Source organism: Tursiops truncatus, chromosome 18, assembly GCF_011762595.2.
Source record: "Tursiops truncatus isolate mTurTru1 chromosome 18, mTurTru1.mat.Y, whole genome shotgun sequence".
NCBI classification, from domain to species: Eukaryota; Metazoa; Chordata; class Mammalia; order Artiodactyla; family Delphinidae; genus Tursiops; species Tursiops truncatus.
In genome coordinates, this window is record NC_047051.1 from 63,702,857 (window position 1) to 63,723,638 (window position 20,782).

The window sequence follows — 20,782 nt, forward strand, 5'->3', positions numbered from 1 at the left end:
CATGCTGCAGGGCAACTAAGCCTGCACTATGCAACTACTGAGCCTGCGTGCCACAGCTAGAGAGCCCGAGTGCCACAACGACTGAGCCCAAGTGCGGCAACTAGAGAGAAGCCCAAACGCCTCAACGAAGATCCCACTGCCACAACTATGATCCTATGCGGCCAAAAAAACCCAAAACAAAAACAAAAAAGAAGACTTTTCCAATAGATTCAAGAGAACATTTTTTCCCCAGTAGCACCCTTTAAATTTACCTTCTAGCCCTCGGGGGTTTCTTCACTATTATTTGCCATCTGCTATGTTTAGACACTTTCCAGAACAGGTGTTCTTAACCAGGGGTCCATGAACTTGGATTTTGTCTAATGGCTTTTTCCACACCTACTGAGATTGATCATGTGATCATCCTTGCATCCCTGAGATAAATCCCATTTAGTCATGATGTATAATTCTTTTTATTATTTTACTTTTTTTTTTTTTTTTTTTTGCGGTACGCGGGCCTCTCACTGTTGTGGCCTCTCCCGTTGCGGAGCACAGGCTCCAGACACGCAGGCTCAGTGGCCATAGCTCACGGGCCCAGCCGCTCCGCGGCATGTGGGATCTTCCCTGACCGGGGCACGAACCCGTGTCCCCTGCATCGGCGGGCGGACTCTCAACCACTGCGCCACCAGGGAAGCCCCTATTTTACTATTTTTTATTGTGGTAAAATATATATCATATAAAATTTGCCATGTTTAAGTGCATTATTCTTTTTACATGTTGCTGGATTTGATTTGCTTGTATTTTGCTGAGAAATTTTGTGTACATTGAATGCGAATATTGGTCTGTAGTTTTCTTTCTTGTGTGATGTCTTTGTCTGGTTTTGATATCAGAGTAATATTGACCTCATAAAATGGGTTTTTATTTTATTTTTTTAAATATCTTTATTGGAGTATAATTGCTTTACAATGTTGTGTTAGTGGGTTTTTAAAAACTTTATTGAAGTATAGTTGATTTACAATGTTGTGTTAATTTCTGCTTTACAGCAAAGTGACTCAGTTATACACATATATATTCTTTTTCATATTCTTTTCCATTATGGTTTATCACAGGATATTGAGTATAGTTCCCCGTGCTATACAGTAAGGCCTTGTAGTTTATCTATTCTATATATAATAGTTTGCATCTGCTCATCCCAAACTCCTAATACTTCCCCCCCCACCCCCTTCCCTTGGCAACCACAAGTCTGTTCTCATGTCTGTGAGTCTGTTTCTGTTTCATAGATATGTTCATTTGTGTTGTATTTTAGATTCCACATGTAAGTGATATCATATGGTATTTGTCTTTTTCTTTCTGACTTACTTCACTTTATATGATAATCTCTAGGTCCATCCATGTTGCTGCAAGTGGCATTATAAAATGGGTTCTAAAGTGTTTCCTGTCTGGGAATTCCATGGCGGTCCAGTGGTTAGGGCTCCATGCTTCCACTGCAGGGGGCACAGGTTCAATCCCTTGTTGAGGAACAAAGATCCCACATGCTGCCGTGTGGCCAAAAAAAAAAAAAAAAAAAAAGTATAGAAGTGTTTCCTCTCTTCTGTACTTTGGAAGAGTTTGTCTGACATGTAGGATGGAGTTTGATTATGGTGGGGTTTGTTTGTCAAAGTAGGGGGCACCTGCATTTTATCACAATGTGATGAGGAAATATTGACTCATATATAGAATATGCATTTCAATAAAAATTTTAAAATCACTACAAGTAAGTATGACAAAATAAACAAGTGCCCTCCTCATTTGATAGAGGAAGGAGTTAAAAATCATATAGTTTAGGAGGCAAATGAAAATATATTTGCAACAGACAAAAAAGGAATAGGTTTTGATTGGTGCCTTAAAAATATGTCAGTGGAAAAGTAAGCATTTGAAAAAAACATGTACTTGTAAAAAATTTATAATGGAAATAATATATAAAAGTGGAGAAAATAGTATAATCAACCCCCATGTTCTCATCTTCTATTCTTCAACGATTATCAACACATGACAACTTTTGTTTTTTCTATACCCACTCTACTCCTCATCCCTACTCCTATCTCTGCTGAGTTATTTTGAAGCAAGTGTCAGATATCAAAATTATTTTACCCACAAATATTTCAGTCTATATCTGAAAAAACGTGGGCTTTAAAAAGCATAGTCTGGGGGCTTTCCTCGTTGTGCAGTGGTTAAGAATCCGCCTGCCAGTGCAGGGACACGGGTTCGATCCCTGGTCCGGGAAGATCCCACATGCCGCCGAGCAACTAAGCCCGAGCGCCACAAATACTGAGCCTGTGCTCTAGAGCCCGCGAGCCACAACTACTGAGCCCGCGTGCTGCAAGTACTGAAGCCCATATGCCTAGAGCCTGTGCTCCACAACAAGAGAAGCCACTGCAATGAGAAGCCCGTGCACCGCAACAAAGAGTAGCCCCTGCTCACCGCAACTAGAGAAAGCCAGCTCGCAGCAACGAAGACCCAACGCAGCCGGAAAAAAAAGGCATAGTCATGGGACTTCCCTGGTGGCCCAGTGGCTAAGACTCCGTGCTCCCAATGCAGGGGGCCCAATCCGAGGTCGGGGAACTAGATCCCACATGCCACAACTAAAGATCCCACATGCTGCAATGGAGATCCCACATGCTGCAATGGAGATCCCACATGCCGCAACTAAGACCCAGTGCAGCCAAATAAATCAATAAATATTTTAAAAAAAGAAAAAAAGAAATATGGAGCAAATCAAACCTATTAAACAAAAAGCATAGTCACATAAACATCGTTGCCACCTCTCCCAATTTAGAGTATTTCCATCACACCATCGAATAGCCAAGCAATGTTTTGAGTAGCCCTCATTTCCTCATTATTTAGTTAGTTATTTAAAAAAATGTCTTTACTTCATATTCCTCATAATTTAAAAACTTTTACAGTGGGTTTGTTAAGTCAGTCTCCATATAAGACTCCTATATTCGCTGTTGCATTGACTGATATGTCTCTTAAATCTCTTTTAATCTATAGGTTCCCCTTATTAGCTAATTCAATAAATCACAACTTCATCCAAGGCCCTGGGCTACAGGGGATTTTGTAACGATCAGAAGTCTCCAAATATGGGACTGGCTGCCTTTAAGTTACTGAAGTGGGGAACGGAAAGTTGGGAATTATCAGATTCTGCAGAGGGAATTCCTGCAGAGGTCGAGGGATGGGATTCAATGATACCCATGTCCTTTCTAACCTGGGAGTGGATGAGAGATTTGTACACTATAATTTGTGTGATGTCACTATTAAACTGGCTTACCTGGGGTAGAAAATGACAACCATTTATACAAAGAGACACAACGTGTGTTTCCCTCCAAGTTCAGTTTCCATTTCCAGCCTCGTCCACAGAGCCTCGGCATATCAGAGAATCAGCCAGAGTGAGTCCTTAGGGAAAGTCTCCACGGCACGTTCATCCTGGGAGCCCTCTTCATACACGACAGGACAGGCTGTGTGCGAATCACAGCAACTGGCTGTTGGCCATGCATTTCCTGAACTAGCAAGTTCTTTTCCTCTCTCTCCAACTATCTTCTATTTAAATCATACACTTGTCTCTTCTTCTGATACCCACCTCCTGCCTGGGGTTTATTAGCCGCTAAGTTCTTAGTCCAAGGAGCAAAGAGAAGCAAGTGGACACATCCGGGACTTGGAAAGTTCTTCACCTACAGCCTGTGTGCTTTCAGAGTCACCCAGCAAGTACTGAGCCCTACTGTGCGCCAGGCTCCGAGACAGGTGCTGGGGTCCATGGAGGAGACATAGGTTCTGCTCTTCTGGGCTGAAGGAGGAAGGAGATGAGAAAGGAGCGGACACGGGAGAGTCAGGAGGGCGAGGGCAGGGAAGGGGGCCTCACCTCACGGAGGAGGAGGCGTCCTGCTGGGCAGAGCGTGTGTCACTTGTGACCTGAAGAAGAGGAAGAGTCGGTCAGTAAAGAGGAGAGGGGACTCCAGGCAGGGGAGAGACGGGTGCAAAGGCCCAGAACAAAGTGGGTTCGGTGAGTTCCAGGAGCTGAAAGGGATTAAGGCGCGTTGCAGCTCAGGCTGGAGAGAGAGAGTCTCGAGATGAAGCAGAGAGGAGGCAGGACTCAGGTGGTGGTGCCTGTCCCCGCGCCCTCGGGACGGGGTCACAGTCACCCCCATTTCCTCCTATGCACACAGTCTTCAGTCCTAAAGGAGTCCTTCCCCAGCCTCTCAAACGCCGCACCAGAGTCTTTCCCTGAGGGGTTAAAATCCAGCCTCTGGTCAGCACCTGCTGGGGGCAGGCCAGGCACTAGGCCTGGGAGAAAAACAGTAAAAGCCCGCGGCCCTCCAGGAAGGAGCTCATAACGTTATGTTCTGTCTCTCTTTTTAAAACACCAAGTGTTAACCACAGCAAACACATCCAAGAACCAAGAGACAAAAAATTAAAGACTAAAAAAAAAATCACATCATCAACTCCTTTAGACTAAATATTAAAATAGAGTGTGACACTTATCAGTAAAGGTAAAATGAAACTAAGGTAATAAATAGGGTTCTCACTCCCTTGACAAAATATTTTTAGTTGAGGTATAATTGACATATAACATATCAGTTTCAGGTGTGCATCATGATATTTGAAAGTTGGATACACTGCAACGTGATCACCACAGTAAGTCTAGCTAACATTCATCATCACTTTTAAGATCTACTCTTAGCAACTTCCAAATATATAATACAGTGTATTAACTATCGTCACCGTGCTGCACATTACGTCCCCATGACTTCCTTTATAACTGGACGTTTATACCTTTTTAGTATCTTCGCCCACTTTGTTCCTCGCCCTTCCTGCCCACATCTTCAATAAGCAATCTATTCTTTGTAGCTTTGAGTTCTGTTGCAATGTGAAGTTTTTTTTGTTTTCTTTTGTTTCTGTTTATTTTTTATTTACTTATTTATTTATTTTTGCGGTATGCGTGCCTGTCACTGTTGCGGCCTCTCCCGTTGCGGAGCACAGGCTCTGGACGTGCAGGCTCAGCGGCCATGGCTCACGGGCCCAGCCGCTCCACGGCATGTGGGATCTTCCCGGACCGGGGCACGAAACCGTGTCCCCTGCATCGGCAGGCGGACTCTCAACCACAACAGTGAGAGGCCCGCGTACTGCAAAAAAAAAAAAAAAAAAAGAAGGAAGTAACGCAACGCAATAAAACCTGGCTCTAATGGGGTTAGAAGAGGCTGTGATGGGCACAGAGAAGAGGAATGGCCCCATCCGTCTGGGGGAGATGAAGGCAGGTTAGCCTGGGCTTCCTGCAGGGAGGGGAGTGAATGTGAGACCAGGAAGAAGGAGCCACGTGCACAGCAAGGGCAGGAGGCCCTCGGGCAGTGGCCTGTGTCTCAGTGGACCTGGGAGGGGGCGAGGGGGGAGAGCGCTCACAGAAAATGACCAGGCATGGGGATGGAGGAGGACTGCATCAAAGACGGATAAAGCGTCCTGAGGGGGGTGAACCCTGATGGGATTTGTCTTTTGGGAGGCTCGTTCTGGTGGTCGAGGGGATAAAGATGGGGGTGGCATAAGGGTGGGACAGACCTGTGTGGAGGCTGTTCTCGGGAGCACACGCGGCAGGTTTAAACTTGGGTGGCTTAAACAACGGAAATTCATTCTCTCACAGTTCTGGAGGCCAGAACTCCAAAATCAAGGTGTGGGAAGGGGTGGCTGCCTCTGGGGGCTGTGAGGACCGTCTGTTCCCTGCCTCTCTCCTCGTTTCTGGTGATGTGTTGACAATCTCTGGTGTTCCTTGGCTTAGAGACACAGCACCACCATGTCTGCCTGCAGCTTCCGCTGGTGTTCTCCCTGTGTCCAAACGTCCCCTTTTCATAAGGACACCAATCATACCAGCTGGATTAGGACCCGCCCTAGTGACCTCACCTTAATTACATCTGCAACAGCTCAAAGCCACATTCTGAAGGACAGAGTTGCAGGACATCAGGCTGGTGTGAAATGGAAGGGGCCAGGGCGTATGGGCAGGCACTGGCAACTCTCGCCCATGTTATTAAACACTGGCTATAGAACAGTCTACAGCGTGGAGGAGTGCCTTCTCAAGGGTTGTACTCCTGCAATTATTTCTTTTTCTACTTCTTTTCTGTTCCTCCTCACAGCAAAATTTCTCACAGGAGTTGTTATAACCGCTATCTCCACACCTTCACACACTGTTTTCTGCTCAACACAGTTTTATAGGGTTTCTCTCTCTCTCTGTCTTTAAAATGCTGCTTTTTCTAAGTCAAAAATCTCCACTTTGCCTAATCAGATTTTTACTCTTCTGTCTTCAGAAGCATAGGTTCCAGCTTTTCCTGCACGTCTGTGACGGCATATTTTCTCCCACCTCAGTCTCCTTGGGTGGGTCTCTACCTGTAAATGTTGGAGGGCTTCAGGGCTCCACCTTTGGTTTCTCTGTCCCTCTCTCTCTTTTTGGTTTGTTCCTATACATCTTATTTCTTTAATGAAAATTCGTAAATAACTCTAGGAAAATGTCCACACGCGGGCCCCTCACTGCTGTGGCCTCTCCCGTTGCGGAGCACAGGCTCCGGACGTGCAGGCTCAGCGGCCATGGCTCACGGGCCCAGCCGCTCTGCAGCATGTGGGATCTTCCCGGACCGGGGCGCGAACCCGCGTCCCCTGCATCAGCAGGCGGACTCCCAACCACTGCGCCACCACAGAAGCCCTCAACACTTTATATAATCTGTTTTGGATATATGTACATTTGAAAAATAAAATTGGGCGTATTTTTAGCGTTCTTGAAATATTTCATATTAAAAGAAGAAGGGAAATTTACTAATCATTTAGGAACACTTATAAAGCCATTAGCAAGCCAAAACACCTTCTGATAACATTCACTTCTCCATCTGTCATTCTTCGGGCAATTTCAGTCTCACAGAAGACAACTGAGACCAAGAGGCATCTAAGTTGCCAAAATTGTGTGTCCAAACTCATCATTATTATTCCTAGCAGAGACCCTCAGATGCTTACTTTAAAGCCTATTAAATCTTACTTAACAAGCCAGTTTAAAAATAGTAAAAAGTAAAATACTATTAGAAAAGGAAAGAGAAGAAAAATATATAAAAAATGGACATGAAAGTTTTAAAAGATAAATGGTTGCTATTAAATGTATGTAAGTAAATCATAAACCCCTACACCTGTGTTTCATTAGGCCCTAAGGGTATTGTACCAAATGGCACACTACTTGCTGATAATGATACCAAATAATTAATAATGTTTGTCATCATATTCTTCCCACTCTAAGAATGGAGGGATATCAGCAACACATTTTAGAAAAATGCCCATCAAAAAAGTCAATATGTTTTGTTTTAATACTGAAACATAGTGGACTTCCTTTCTGTTGTTCATATTACAATAGAAGCCTTCACTCAAAGGTGTGACCCGAAGGATGGGAATTGCACACACAGTATAAGTTGTAAGCTCTGTGAGGGTAGGAAACATACGTTTCATTTAGATTCAATTTGCTAATTTTATACCCATAGCTTCCCTGAGAGTGCAGTTGAAAATAGACTGTCTAGATGGAGTGAAGGGAAGTCCCTTTTCAGAAAACAAAAAAGAATTCTAGAGTTCTTTATGTTCGGGAAGAGCATTTCAGCTTTTTAACCCCTGAATGTCATATATCTGTGATTATCCAAAACAGAGATTTAACATTAATATAATGCAATGCAAATTAATTTTATAAATGTATTTCTTACCTCAAATTCTATTTCTCTTAGTTCAACTGAAGTCCCATTTAATAAACAGAAAAAAAGTTTAATGAAGAAAAAAATGGACCTGCTGATGGTAATTTGCAAGGGATGGAAAGGAGGTTAATGATGATCACTTTGGTAGTGTGTTATACATTACTTTTTAAAAATTGACAGGAGATAGGCTAAGTCTGGCCTTCTAATTTTCCTGATTGAGTTGGAGAAAGCTGTATCTCTATCGGATGATGTATAAGCCTGTGAAATTCTCTAAGGGATCCATGGGACAATTTATTAATATGAATCTCAGTCTCTAACTTAAAAAAAAAATCTCTTTATGTCCTCTATTATAACACTTCACCTTTTGCATATATAATCTTCATCGATATCTTATTAGTATTTCATAGATTTTTCTTTTTTCTCTCTCTTTTTTTGTAGTGGCAAGTACAGAGATTTCCCATATCTGCCCTGTCCCCGCACTCCATAGCCTCCCCACTACCAACATTCCTCCACCAGAGTGATATTTTTGCTACAATTGATGAATCTACACTGACACATCATAGTCACCTGAAATCCACAGGTTTTTTAAAAATATATTTTATTTATTTATTGGCTGCATCAGGTCTTAGTTGCAGCACGTGGGATATTTCCTTGTGGTGCGTGCGTTCTTGTTGTGGCATGCGGGCTTCTCTCTAGTTGTGGCACGTGGACTCAAGGGTGCACGGGCTCTGTAGTTTGCGGCACGTGGACTCCTTCGTTGAGGCGCGCGAGCTCAGTAGTAGTGGCGTGCGGGCTTAGTTGCCCCACGGCATGCGGGATCTTAGGTCCCCAACCAGTGATCGAACCCTTGTCCCCTGCATTGCAAGGTGGATTCTTTACCACTGGACCACCAGGGAAGTCCCCCGGAGTCCATAGCTTACGTTAGGGTTCACTCTTGGTATTGTGCATTCTATGGTTTTGGACAAATATATAATGACATTTCCATCATTATGGTATCATACAGAGTATTTTCATTGTCCTAAAATCCTCTGTGCTCCACCAGTTCATCCCTCACTCCCACCTCCACCCTCTGGCAGCCACTGCTCTTTTTATTGACTCCATAGTTTTGCCTTTCTGTCATATACTTAGAATCATAAAGTATGTGGCCTTTTCAGACTGGCTTCTTTCACTTAGTTACAAGCATTTAAGTTTCCTTCATGTTGTTTCATGTCTTGGTAGCTCATTTCTTTTTAGTGCTGAATAATACTCCACTGTCTGGATGAACCAGTTTATTTATCCATTCACCTACTGAAGGACGTTTTGATTACTTCCAGGGTTTGGCAGTTATGAATAAAGCTTCCATAGATTCAAAAAAATCCCTTTCCTTCAAAATTAAGCATATAGTCAGTGAGTTGACTTCCAATATGCATCCGAACCAGATGGAAGAGTTACCTCCTTTGTTCTACTTCATACTCTCTCCATCTTTGCAGGAATTGCATTATTGCTATTAGCATATTAATTTTTCCATCTTCTATTCACTTATTTTAAAGAATGCAGGAAAATGTAATAAAACACCAACATGGACCTACAAACAAGTGCCATTATAAGGCAGACTTGGTTGTTTTATGGAAACTGAACCAGTTGACTGACAGGCAGAGATGGATGGCAATGCTTGATAGCGGCTGGATGAAAGTCTAAATCTGAAATAAGAAAAGCGGTTTGAGGGCAGCAGAGTAAAGGTTGCAGTCCTATAGGACACACAGACGTGTGCTAGAAATAGCCTGCCTGGCAATCTTGATTAACGAGTAAAGACTTAAGTTGACTGACTATTGAAAAATGATAAATGACACATACATACACACTAGTTGGTGAAAGGTGTGGAAACTCTGGTCTCAATTTAGAGAGAGTGGCATCTCTGACAGGATACGGGCAAGCTATACTACATAGTTTGATTCTGAGCTTTGCGTGGACACATGACATGGCGTTACATGTATCCTTACAGATCAGCTCATTCTGAAGAGCTTGCACCTCAGGCTTTCTGACCTAAACTACTAGATTTGGGTCAAAGGCCAGCTGCTCTTTCCCAATTGCTTCTCATCCAAAGCTGCCACCTTATCTTGGTTCCTCTGTGTAGTAGACAGTGGTCAGTAGTTAAATGCCATCAGCAGGCAGAACCCAGCAAAACCCACTGCAAAGTAAAAGAAGAAGAATATCCTTAGCTACCAAAGCTCAGGCGTAGTCAAAGGTTAGGAATCCAGAAAGAACCTACAGTTGAGTCAATAAAAGTATTAACCAGCGCAGTAAACAGGGTTCAGTGCACAAGTTAGGGAGCTGGCTGATCCTCAGTCCACAGGTGAGGTGACATACGACATGTGGTTGCCATGAAAGAGAAATGAAGGGATGGGAGTGGCAGGCAGAGTCTAATAGCCTCTTTGCTAAAATCCTCACAACTTCTCTGTTGCTTTCGTCACTGCACTCTCAGGATACAGCTTTTGGAAGTTCTTCCATTCTGGCCACTGTTCAAAGCTTTCAATACCGTTTTTTGTTTGTTTGTTTGTCTTGTTTTTTTGCGATACGTGGGCCTCTCACTTCTGTGGCCTCTCCGATTGCGGAGCACAGGCTCCGGACGCACAGGCTCAGCGGCTATGGCTCACGGGCCCACCCACTCCGCGGCATGTGGGATCTTCCCGGACCGGGGCACGAACCCGTGTGCCCTGCATGGGCAGGCGGATTTTCTACCACTGCGCCAACAGGGAAGCCCCTTTCAATACCGTTTTATCTGTTCCTCTTGCAGAACTATTCCCTTCGTCCTTCTTTGATGCTCTTCCTTACTTTATGTAGGTCTTTGTTTCTGACATTATTTTCCTTCTCAGTGAAGAACTGCTTTTAACTTTTTTTTTTTTTTTTTTTTTTTGCGGTACGCGGGCCTCTCACTGCTGTGGCCTCTCCCGTTGCGGAGCACAGGCTCCGGACGCACAGGCTCAGCGGCCATGGCTCACGGGCCCAGCCGCTCCGCAGCATGTGAGATCCTCCCAGACCGGGGCACGAAACCGTGTCCCCTGCATCGGCAGGCGGACTCTCAACCACTGCGCCACCAGGGAATCCCAGCTTTTAACATTTTTTGCAAAGCAAGTCCACCGGCAACAAAGTCCCTCAGTTTTTGTTTGTCTGAAAAAAATATTTCTCCTTCGGTTTTGAAAGATCATTTCACAAGGTACAGAATTCTAGGTTGGTGATTTTTTTTCTCTCAACACTTAAAATTTTTCACTCCACTCTCTTCTTGTTTGCATGATTTCTGAAGAGAAGTTGGATGTAATTCTTATCTTTATTCCTCTATAGCCAAAGTGTTTTTCTTTAATTTGAAAATAGTATACCTAGTTGTAGGAGTTGGGGTTGTTTTTTTTTTTTTGACATTAATTCTGCTTGGTGTTCTCTGAGCTTCCTGGACCTGTGGTTTGGTGTTTGACATTAATTGGGGGAAATTTTGAGTCATTATTGTTTTAAACGTTTCTTTTGTCCCTTTCTCTCTTGCTTCTCCTTCTGGAATTCTCAGTAAGCAGATGTGGAATCTTTTGTATTTGTTCCTCAGTCCTGGATATTCTGGTTTTTCTAGCCTTCGTTCTCTTTGCCTTTTGGCTTTTGTGGATTCTGTTGATAGATCCTCTAGCTCAGCAACTCCTCCCTCAGCTGTGGCCAGTCTGCTAATAAGCCCATCAGAGGCATTCTTCATTTCGGTTACAGTGCTTTTTATCTCTAGCGTTTCTTTTTGGTTCTTTCTGAGGATTTCCATCTCTCTGCTTACACTGCTCATCTGTTTTTGCATGCTGTCTACTTTATCCATTAGAGCCCTTGGTGTATTAATCATAGTTGCATTTAAATTCCTGGTCTGATCATTCCAACATCCCTGGCACATCTGGTTCTGATGCATGCTCTGTCTCTTCAAAAAAAATTTTGTTTTTGGCTTTTGGTGTGCCTTGTAACTTTTTTTGGATATGCAGACACAATGTCCTGGGTTAAAGGAACTGCTGTAACAAGGCCTTAGTAATGAGGTGGTGAGGTGTGAGGGCAAGCAGTTCCCACGATTAAGTCTCAATCCCCCAGTGAGCTTCTGCCTCTGGACCATGAACTTCACAAGTGTTTCTCATTTTTTTCTCCCCCCACCCCTTCCCTTATGTGGGACAGGATGGCTAGAGACAGCTGGAGCTGGGTATTTCTCTTCCCCCAGGTCAGTTAGGCTCAGTTAACACCCCAGCAGGTTAGACTCTGGTTAACTAGTTTCCCCCAAGGGCAAGCCTTGGAGTCTTGGGGTCTATTTCAAATTGGCTACTTTCCCCCCACCCCCAGCAGGAAGGCTGAGGGATTTTTCTCTGGTATTTTCTGTAGGATCCTGGTGGAGCTCCTGGAGGAAAATCTCACTGTGTTGTGAGTCCTCGCATGACTGGGTCCCCCTGTAGTTTCTAACTCTCATTGTCACACTGAGCCTGCAGCGATAGTCAGTTATAATTCTGGTTTTCCTCCCCAGGCACAGGTCCCCCTGGTGGTTTTGCTCTGGGAAGCCTCCATTTCCTCTCTTCACTGGGGGGGCCTCCCCAGTCTCGGGGGTGGCAGTTTGCCTAGTGACCTCCCCTCTCTTCCAGATGCAACAGGTCTCTCTTCCCTTTAAAAAAATCTACACTCACCCAAGTTATCTTATCCAATGCCATGGATTTTTTGTTTTCACTTTTTGGGGATCTTTTTTTCTCCCAGATTTGGACAAGGCTGTCTCCTTCTTGGTTTCCCATTTCAGCTCAAGTTTCTTGACTGTGCAATTTAAATCGGGGTTTGCTGGCCGTCTCCAACTACTCTCTTTTATTTCCTCTTGAGGAGATAAAACTTACATGCCTTTTTTACCATTGATCCCCAGTTTAGAAGGTTGTCTGATGGATGTTCAAAAAACACTTGTTTAAAAATGACTTATTTAATCATTCTGCTATTGCTGAACGTAGAATGTTTATAAATTCTATTATATTGTAATAAGCACTGCTCTGATAAACATGTGTACATAAATAAATTTGTACATATATGTGTCTATAATGACTTTTTTTTTTTTTTTTTTTTTTTGCGGTACGCGGGCCTCTCGCTGCTGTGGCCTCTCCCGTTGCGGAGCACAGGCTCTGGACGCGCAGGCTCAGCAGCCATGGCTCACGGGCCCAGCCGCTCCGCGGCATGTGGGATCTTCCCGGACCGGGTCACGAACCCGTGTCCCCTGCATCGGCAGGCGGACTCTCAACCACTGCGCCACCAGGGAAGCCCCCCAGGGGACATTTTTGAGTAGCAAAGGTGGGCAGAGCCTGAGCCTCCTCTCTCCACCTTCTGGGGTGCGTGGGCTCAGAGCAAGCACTTTTGGCAGAGTTTGCAGCCAGGTACTAGTAAGTGGGTGCCTGCGCGCTGGACCCGGTGTGCTGTTTAGCCCGCCTACCCGCCTCCATCAACTGCGCCTGCGGCCTTGCCTCACACCTGCCTGTGGCTCCTGGCAGCGTCCGCTCGGCCCCCCTTCGTCCGGCAGCCCTGCACCTTGCGCGCTGGCTTCGCCTCCCAGGCCTCTAACAGCTGCGCGTAGAGAGCGCTCCTCCCCTCCCCGCCCCCGACACTAGGCGTTCCCGGAAGGCGGCGTGGCTGGGGGTAGACGCGGACGGAGCGGCCGCGGGTGCTCCACTCCAGGTTCCTACGGAGCGGAGGCGCCCGGGGCTCCAGACTCCCCGCCAGCGCCGGCAAGATGCTGCCGGCGTACCCGGAGGTGCCGCCCAGCCCGCTGCAGGACGCGAACCTCTGCTCCCGCCTGTTCTGGTGAGCGCCCCGCCTGAGCTGCGACATCCCGCTAACGCGGGCCTCTGCCGGACGCCGCCGGCGCCCTTTAGGGGGGCAGAGTGTTGGGCAGAGGGAGCGCTTTCCGCCGCCGCTGGAGCCTCCCCACGCCGGCGGCGTGTTCCCCTTTGCGCCTGGGCGCGCGGGCAGGGCGGGAGCAGGCCCGGGGAGGGAGACCCGGCGACCTGGTGGCTGGGGCACAGGGTCTGCCTCCCTTGCCGCTAGTCGCCCCGCCAACCTGCAATGCCAGAGAGCAGGAGGCGGGGAGGCTGAGACCCGAGGCTGCCCCGGGGGCGTCACCACCCAGCTGGAGGAGGGACTGCAGTCCCTGCACCCCACCGTTAGCCGGCTTCCCCCATGCCGCTCAGGAATTCGCAGTTTTGAACTAAAGCTGTAGCCTTTTTACCCCAAAGCAATCAGCTTATTAACAACCTCCTGTATCTAGTTAGCGCCCTGGACCGCTGCCGGCTTCCAGTAATATCACCACCTCTTCCCATATATCTTATGTGACGGCGCGTTCCAACTGCACCGGGCTCCCTCTGTCCTTGTGTCTATGACCACGTCTCTCTCTGCCTCCCTCTCTCCGTGTGTGTCTTTCACTGTATGTCCTGGTACCTAATCATAGCAAATTTCGTGTTGGTGAAAAACACTTCTTTTTTATTTAAGGATTAAAAAACACTTATTTTTTATTTAATATTTATTTTATTCTTGAAGACGTTTTGATTGGGACACACAGCCACTACTGGAGTGTGTATTTGACCAGCTCCTTTCCCTATTTCGAATATTTCCACTTCCACCTTTGAGGACCACGCTGGGGATGGGGTCCCTGAAGCCTGCATGGTCCATATGGTCCATATAAAGATATGGGGTCCATATATAAAGATATGGTCCATATGGTCCATATGGTCCATATAAAGATATGTGGTCCATATCTTTAGCCTTTGGAGAAGCAGTGCATGGTCTTGATGCAGGTGGTCCTGCCTAGGAATCATTTGGTCCTGAAACCACTGAAGGTTCCTTAAACTGGGAGGAAACACACAGATAAAAAACGGCTCAGAGAGGTGAAGCTCTTAACTAAAGTTTTCCATCTAGTAGCTGGGACTACTAACAAGATGGGCCTGAAACTTGGGGCTTTTTTTTTTTTTTTTTGGTTATTTATTTGGCTGCATTGGGTCTTAGCTGTGGCACACGGGATCTTTCGTTGCAACGCGTGGGCTTCTCTCTAGTTGTGGTTTGTGGGCTCCAGAGCGCGTGGGCTCAGTAGTTGCAACACACAGGCTTAGTTGTCCCGTGGCATGTGGGATCTTAGTTCAGCGACCAGGGATCGAACCCTTGTCCCCTGTATTGGAAGGTGGATTTTTTTTTTTTTTTTTTTTTTTTTAGCTGCGTTAGGTCTTCATTGCTGTGCACGGGTTTTTCTCTCTAGTTGCGGCGAGCGGGGGCTACTCTTTGTTCTGGCTTCTCTTTTTGCGGAGCACAGGCTCTAGGCATGTGGGCTTCAGTAGTTGTAGCACTCGGGCTCAGTAGTTGCAGCATGTGGGCTCTAGGGCACAGGCTCAGTAGTTGTGGCGCACGGGCTTAGTTGCTCCACGGCATGTGGGATCTTCCCGGACCAGGGCTCGAGCCCGTGTCCCCTGCATTGGCAGGCGGATTCTTAACCACTGTGCCACCAGGGAAGTCCAAACCTTGGGGCTTTAATCACACTTGGGTGATTATTAGATCTTTTGTTTCTGGACCTTAACCCATTCATCTTTCCCGCAAATTCTGACGTTTTCTTTTTCTATGGGATGGTCTAGGGGATCCCCAGGGGATGGGAGCTCCTATGCTGATTTTGATTGTGGTGTATTCAGTGTGTGTAGCTACCTCTCTTGGCTATTTGATGGCCCTTAAGGCAAGAGGGGCCTAGAAGAAGGTGTATGGGTGTAGTTAAAGTAAATAATAACAAAGTAGACACTTGTCTCCTTAACTTCAGGCAGAGCATGAAACTCTCCAAATACCTTCTGTTTGTGCATTTTCACAATGTATGTGGGTGGAAATGGGAAGGTGAAGGCTTCTCATTGATTTTGGTAGGCACCCATTTCCAGTTTTCCTGCTGGAAGGAAAGGAGCTATTACCTCTTCTTTTACACCTGAAGTCACTGAAGCAGAGAGGTTGAGTAAGCTGCCTACCATCACACAGCAAGTGAGTGGTGGTGCAGGATCCCAAACCAGGCGGTCTTGTTCTGGAGCCTCTGTTCCTTGTGTAGGCTGAGAACCCTTATCTTGGCCGGGGCGGTTGTTTTTCCATCCGGATTCCCACAGCCAATAATTAAACTGATGATGAGTGTGGAACAGCACAAGCTTCATTCAATGGCCAAAGAATGGAGAAGCAGGAACTTAGTTCGCAAATCAACTTCTTAACCCAGTTTGGGCTGAGGCACTGTATGTATATAGGAGGGTCGAGGTAAAAGGGAGGGAATTGAGTCAAGAGAGGGAGGAATATTCATGACTTATCTGCAACAGGCTCTTGTAACAGGTGAAATAGCTCACCCATCCTCACACAGCTTGTAAATGACAGAACTAGGATTATGCCCAAAGCCCGGTTTCTTTTTTTTTATTATTATTTTTTAAGTTTTTTTTATTTTTTGCGGTACACGGGCCTCTCACTGTTTTGGCCTCTCCCGTTGCGGAGTACAGGCTCTGGACGCGCAGGCTCAGCGGCCACGGCTCACGGGCCCAGCCGCTCCACGGCATGTGGGATCTTCCCAGACCGGGGCACGAACCCGCGTCCCCTGCATCGGCAGGTGGACTCTCAACCACCGTGCCACCAGGGAAGCCCAAACCACAGAAATTTATTGTTTCACAGTTCTGGAAGCTAGAAGTCTGAAATCAAGATGGCAGGAGGTTCAAGATCTCTCTGAATCCTGCAAGGGGTGAGAAATGGAATATTGCCTGCCGTATCAGTAAACAAGGATGTCACACTCATCAGCGACTGCAGCGCTCCAGAATGAGCTGGTGAGCCCTGAGGAAACTCAGGAAGGGAAAGAATACCTGCCATCTAGCGGCCATCAGACTACAGCCACTCCCTGTGGGAGCCCCGAGGAGACTCAGGATGTGAAAACACAGGATACTGGCCCCAGATAGCTGAGGTGCATGTCAAGGGAATGATTTCGGTGAGCCCAGACTCTTGCGTCTTCCCATACATAGAAAAACACTAAATTCCTTAACTTGGGATATCTGGTTTTCTTTAATTAACAGTAATCTTTTGTTCCTACTACTTGCCCTTTGTTGGAAAACTCCTGTATATCCTAGCTCCGCCTCGCCTCCTTGGAGCAGTTTTCTCGTAGTTACTTGAGATGCTGCCTGCTGGGCTTGAAGTCCTAAGAATACTGCAGAATAAAACAGCACTGTCAACTTTTAGATTGTGAATATATTTTTTTAGTCGATGGGGGAATCCTTCCTTGCCTCTGTTAGCTTCTGGCGGTTGCAGGCACACCTTGGCGTTCCGGCTTGTAGCTGCCATCACTCCAACCTCTGTCTCCATCGTCGTGTGGTGGTTTTCTGTCTGTGTGTCTGTCTCTGCATCTCTCATAAGGCCACCAATGATATTGGATTCAGGGCCGGCAGCCGACTCCGGCCTCTGTATCCCGACACGGAATTAAATCTCGGAGACAGAGTTTTGGGTGAAGTAGAAAAGAATAGCTTTATTCCGTTGCCAGGCAAAGGGGGCCACAGTGGGCTAATGCCCTCAAAACTGTGTGTCCCAACCTGGAGGGGGTAGTGAGAAGTTTTATATTAATGGTTCAAAGAGGGCGTGGTCAGCTGGTGGGCAGTCTTCTGATTGGTTGGTGGGGAGGTAAGCGGGAGTCAACATCATCGACCTTCTGGTTCCAACTGGTCTGGGGTCTATGTGCTTAACCGTTAACTTGTCCCACCTCGTGTGGGTTTCAGTGTCTGCAAAACATCTAAAAGATATCTCTCTGTGTATCCCTGGATGGGGAACCAGGACCCTGCCCGCAAGGCTGTACTATTGTTTCTCTTGACTGTTTCTCCTTGTCTCCCATCCCCTCCCTCCCCTAATTAACAACAGCTTGAACCTGCCTGTTGGAACTCAGGGAAGGTCGTGGAGGCTGAACGAAGCCTATTTCCTGTAATCAAAGAAATGTGCGACTCAGAAAGGCTTTTGAGCCCAGGAGCCCTTCAGGGTCCTGCTCAGTATCAGGCCCACCCTACTCCAGTGTGATCTCACCTTAATGGATTACATCTGCAACAACCCAATTTCCAAATAAAGTCACGTTTTGAGGTAACTGTGGTTAGGTCTTCAACATAGCTTTTCTGTGGGGATACAGTTCACCCCATAACAAGTTCCGTGGTTAGTATGATCCTCCAGGGTGTTAGGGACCCAGACTCCTTCTCTCTTGTTACCCCTCTGCACGTGGCCTTGACCCAGCTGGTAACCTCCGAGGCCCAGGCCGTGGGGTGGATGAAGGTCCTGGACATTGTCCCTTTCCACCGGCCTGGATGTAGTCACATGGCTACACCTATCTGCTCGGGAGGCTGGAGAGAGAGGGCCTCCTTCCAGGCTGCCAGGTGCCAGCTGAAATCTGGGGTTTGTTACCTCAGAAGAACGAGAGCAGATTTGGGGGACAGCCAGCAGTCTTTGCCACACATTCACAGTTCTTGGGGGGCGGGGAGTGGGCAGCGAGGGTGGTATTTCTCTAGGACTGTAGCTTTTCTTGTTGAATTATGTCCAGCATTTGCAGGGCAAGAGGGAGTTTTCCTATATATGATTATGTTAGTTCAGTAGTGGTTCACAGGACTTGGTCTGTTCAGCTGAATTGCATTGAATAGCTCCTAAGTGGTATGAAAATAATAAGTGGGAGATGCGGCCATTCCTGCTGTCGAGGAGAGAGGGCACTGACTAAGGAGAGACAACTGATTGTGAATAGATGCTTGTAAACTATTTTTTAAGAGATAGAAACTTAATAAGAGCATTTCATTTTTAGAGCAATGATTTGAGTGATAGTTAATGACAAGCAGTGATATTGAGTTAACGTGCGTGAGAAGACCAGAGTATACTTAATTGCCCAGGAAAAGGTCACGACTCAAAACAGGCAGAGCCAGGGTTTTCGGTGAGTCTCTGCCATTTGTCTTGTGTCCCCAGCCTGTCCTGTGCCACCTGATTCCTGAAGGCCTGGGAATGACCTTCCTCTCTGTGTTCCTAGTATGTCACATGGTGCTTGGGATACGGTGGGATTCAGGAAATATTTATGGAATCAGTTCCTACCAACTCCAGCTCCCCTGTTTGTTGTTAGTGACACAAAAGTAAAACAATAAAAATGTCCAGGTTTTACATGTGTTGGAGTTTGCAGCCGTATTTTCTCCTTAAGGAGGATCTAGTAAACCAGTATCCTTGTTGAGAAAGTTACAACTTTTCTCATGGCCTGGAAGTCTTTATTTTATTTATATTTATATATGTATATATACACACATACACACACACACAAACATATGTAATATATATAATATATATAATAATCTATACATGTATACTATGTATACTGTATGATTGTATATACTATATGCTATAATAATAGTATATATTATTCTATATATTATTTAGTATGTTCTGATGTGAACCAACATTTTAAATATAGTTGGCAAAATGATATCTAAGCTGTATAAAGTTTTTTCTTGCAAATTCCAGGAAAGCGATTATTTTTGTTTGCGTTTTGTTCCTGCAGTTTAAACAATCTGTTTTTCCTTTTCTGTAGACTTTTCCGTTACTTGATGAGATATCCCAGTGCAACCCTCAGCTGCCATCAGATGGTAAAACCGTAGTGGACGTGCAAGATTTCACTACCTTTTGGGATGAGGTAACAAATTCTTCATTCTAAGATCTTGACTGCTAACAGACAACTGAAGACATAGATTTTTCAGAGAATTTTCAGACTTTACTCATGTTGTAAAGTGTGATTTGCTCATTTACTGGAAGTATGTTATAAAAATTCTCAAAATCAGGAATAGGTTTGCAACTACTGGAGATTAAGTATAAAATCAGCCTAAGACGTTTGACATGTTGCTCTCTATCTCATTTTCAGGAGAGCTTTCAAAGTATTAGCACATTTTGAACTTCAAGTACATACGTTTGTAATGTTAGACTTTATAGGATTGGACAGACAAAATGCTGCAGTATGGAATGGGTTAACTAACAGGTACATAAACAGTTGTTACAGACCAGAGGCTTTGGGGAATCAGTGTACGTTTTTTGCCTTGAATTCTCAGATCATCTTATTACATATGGAGTGAAGCGTGGATCTTCATACAGATCTTTGCTGTCGGGCAGGGTGGAGGCTCCGCATCCTAAGCTTCTAGATGGTTCTGGCTACTTTGGTGGCAGCAGGGACGGGGAGGCGACAGCAGGAGGACATAGCACCCGTGATTCCCAGTTGGAAGGTTGCACTGTGTGGCAAGCTGACAGGGAGAACTGGTGATTTTCCAACACTTGGTTTATTTATGATGTGCAGGCAAACAGAAAACACACAGGGTCTGCTCTCAAGAAGTTGTCAGTATCGCACACCCTGTGCAGCCCCTTTACCGACGACCGAAACGCGCCCCCTGCCCCCTGGTTTCATGGCCCTCTGTGCACACGGATGTACCTCCAGCGTGGTATTTCTCATCATATGCACACTTATGGAAAGCACCATTAAAGTTCCATTATAAAGGCGACTCTGTGAATGCTAACACGTACTTTGAATGACCCATTACCAAATTTCTTTTGTACCAAACTATGTAGCATTTTAAAATGAGCTCCTTTGTTCTTCTTTCAAGAACTTAGTAACATGTTCTCAGACTTCTGTGCAACTTGCATCATGCTACAGAGCACCCTATTCTGTTGTCCTGGCCTTGCCTGTGGAAGGATTCTGCTCCACGCTGGGGTCGTTAGTAATTAGGACCTGTCGACTTAGGTCATGGGTGAGAGAGCCCTCGGAGGGGGAGGGGCACAGACGTTGGAGGTTTTGGGGAGAAGCTGCTTCTGAATGAAGGCCATGCTGGGTTGGGAGGCAGGAGATAGACATGAGCTCTGTAACCTGCTCCGCTATACAGCCAGGTGGGCAGGTGGGGGAGGTTTTCGGGGACCCAGGTCTCATTCCTGAAATGATGGGACTTGGTCTCAGTCTTGAAGCTTTAAAATAAATGGTCCTGTGAGAGCCTCCGAATCTCCACGGGGCAGGGATTTCAAACGGTCTCTGTTACAGAGTGGGGCTCAGC

At 45.9% G+C, this 20,782-nt stretch overlaps 1 protein-coding gene across 1 annotated transcript in view; it reads left to right on the forward strand.

The window, feature by feature from the left end:
• Nucleotides 1-20,782, forward strand: part of LOC101333221 (ATP-binding cassette sub-family C member 4-like) — a 167,375-nt gene that overhangs the window by 20,385 nt on the left and 126,208 nt on the right. Inside the window, exons 2-3 of the mRNA XM_073795048.1 lie at nucleotides 13,322-13,514; nucleotides 19,285-19,386. Of these exons, the coding sequence (XP_073651149.1) occupies nucleotides 13,322-13,514; nucleotides 19,285-19,386 (295 nt within the window). The remainder of the gene's footprint in view (nucleotides 1-13,321; nucleotides 13,515-19,284; nucleotides 19,387-20,782) is intronic.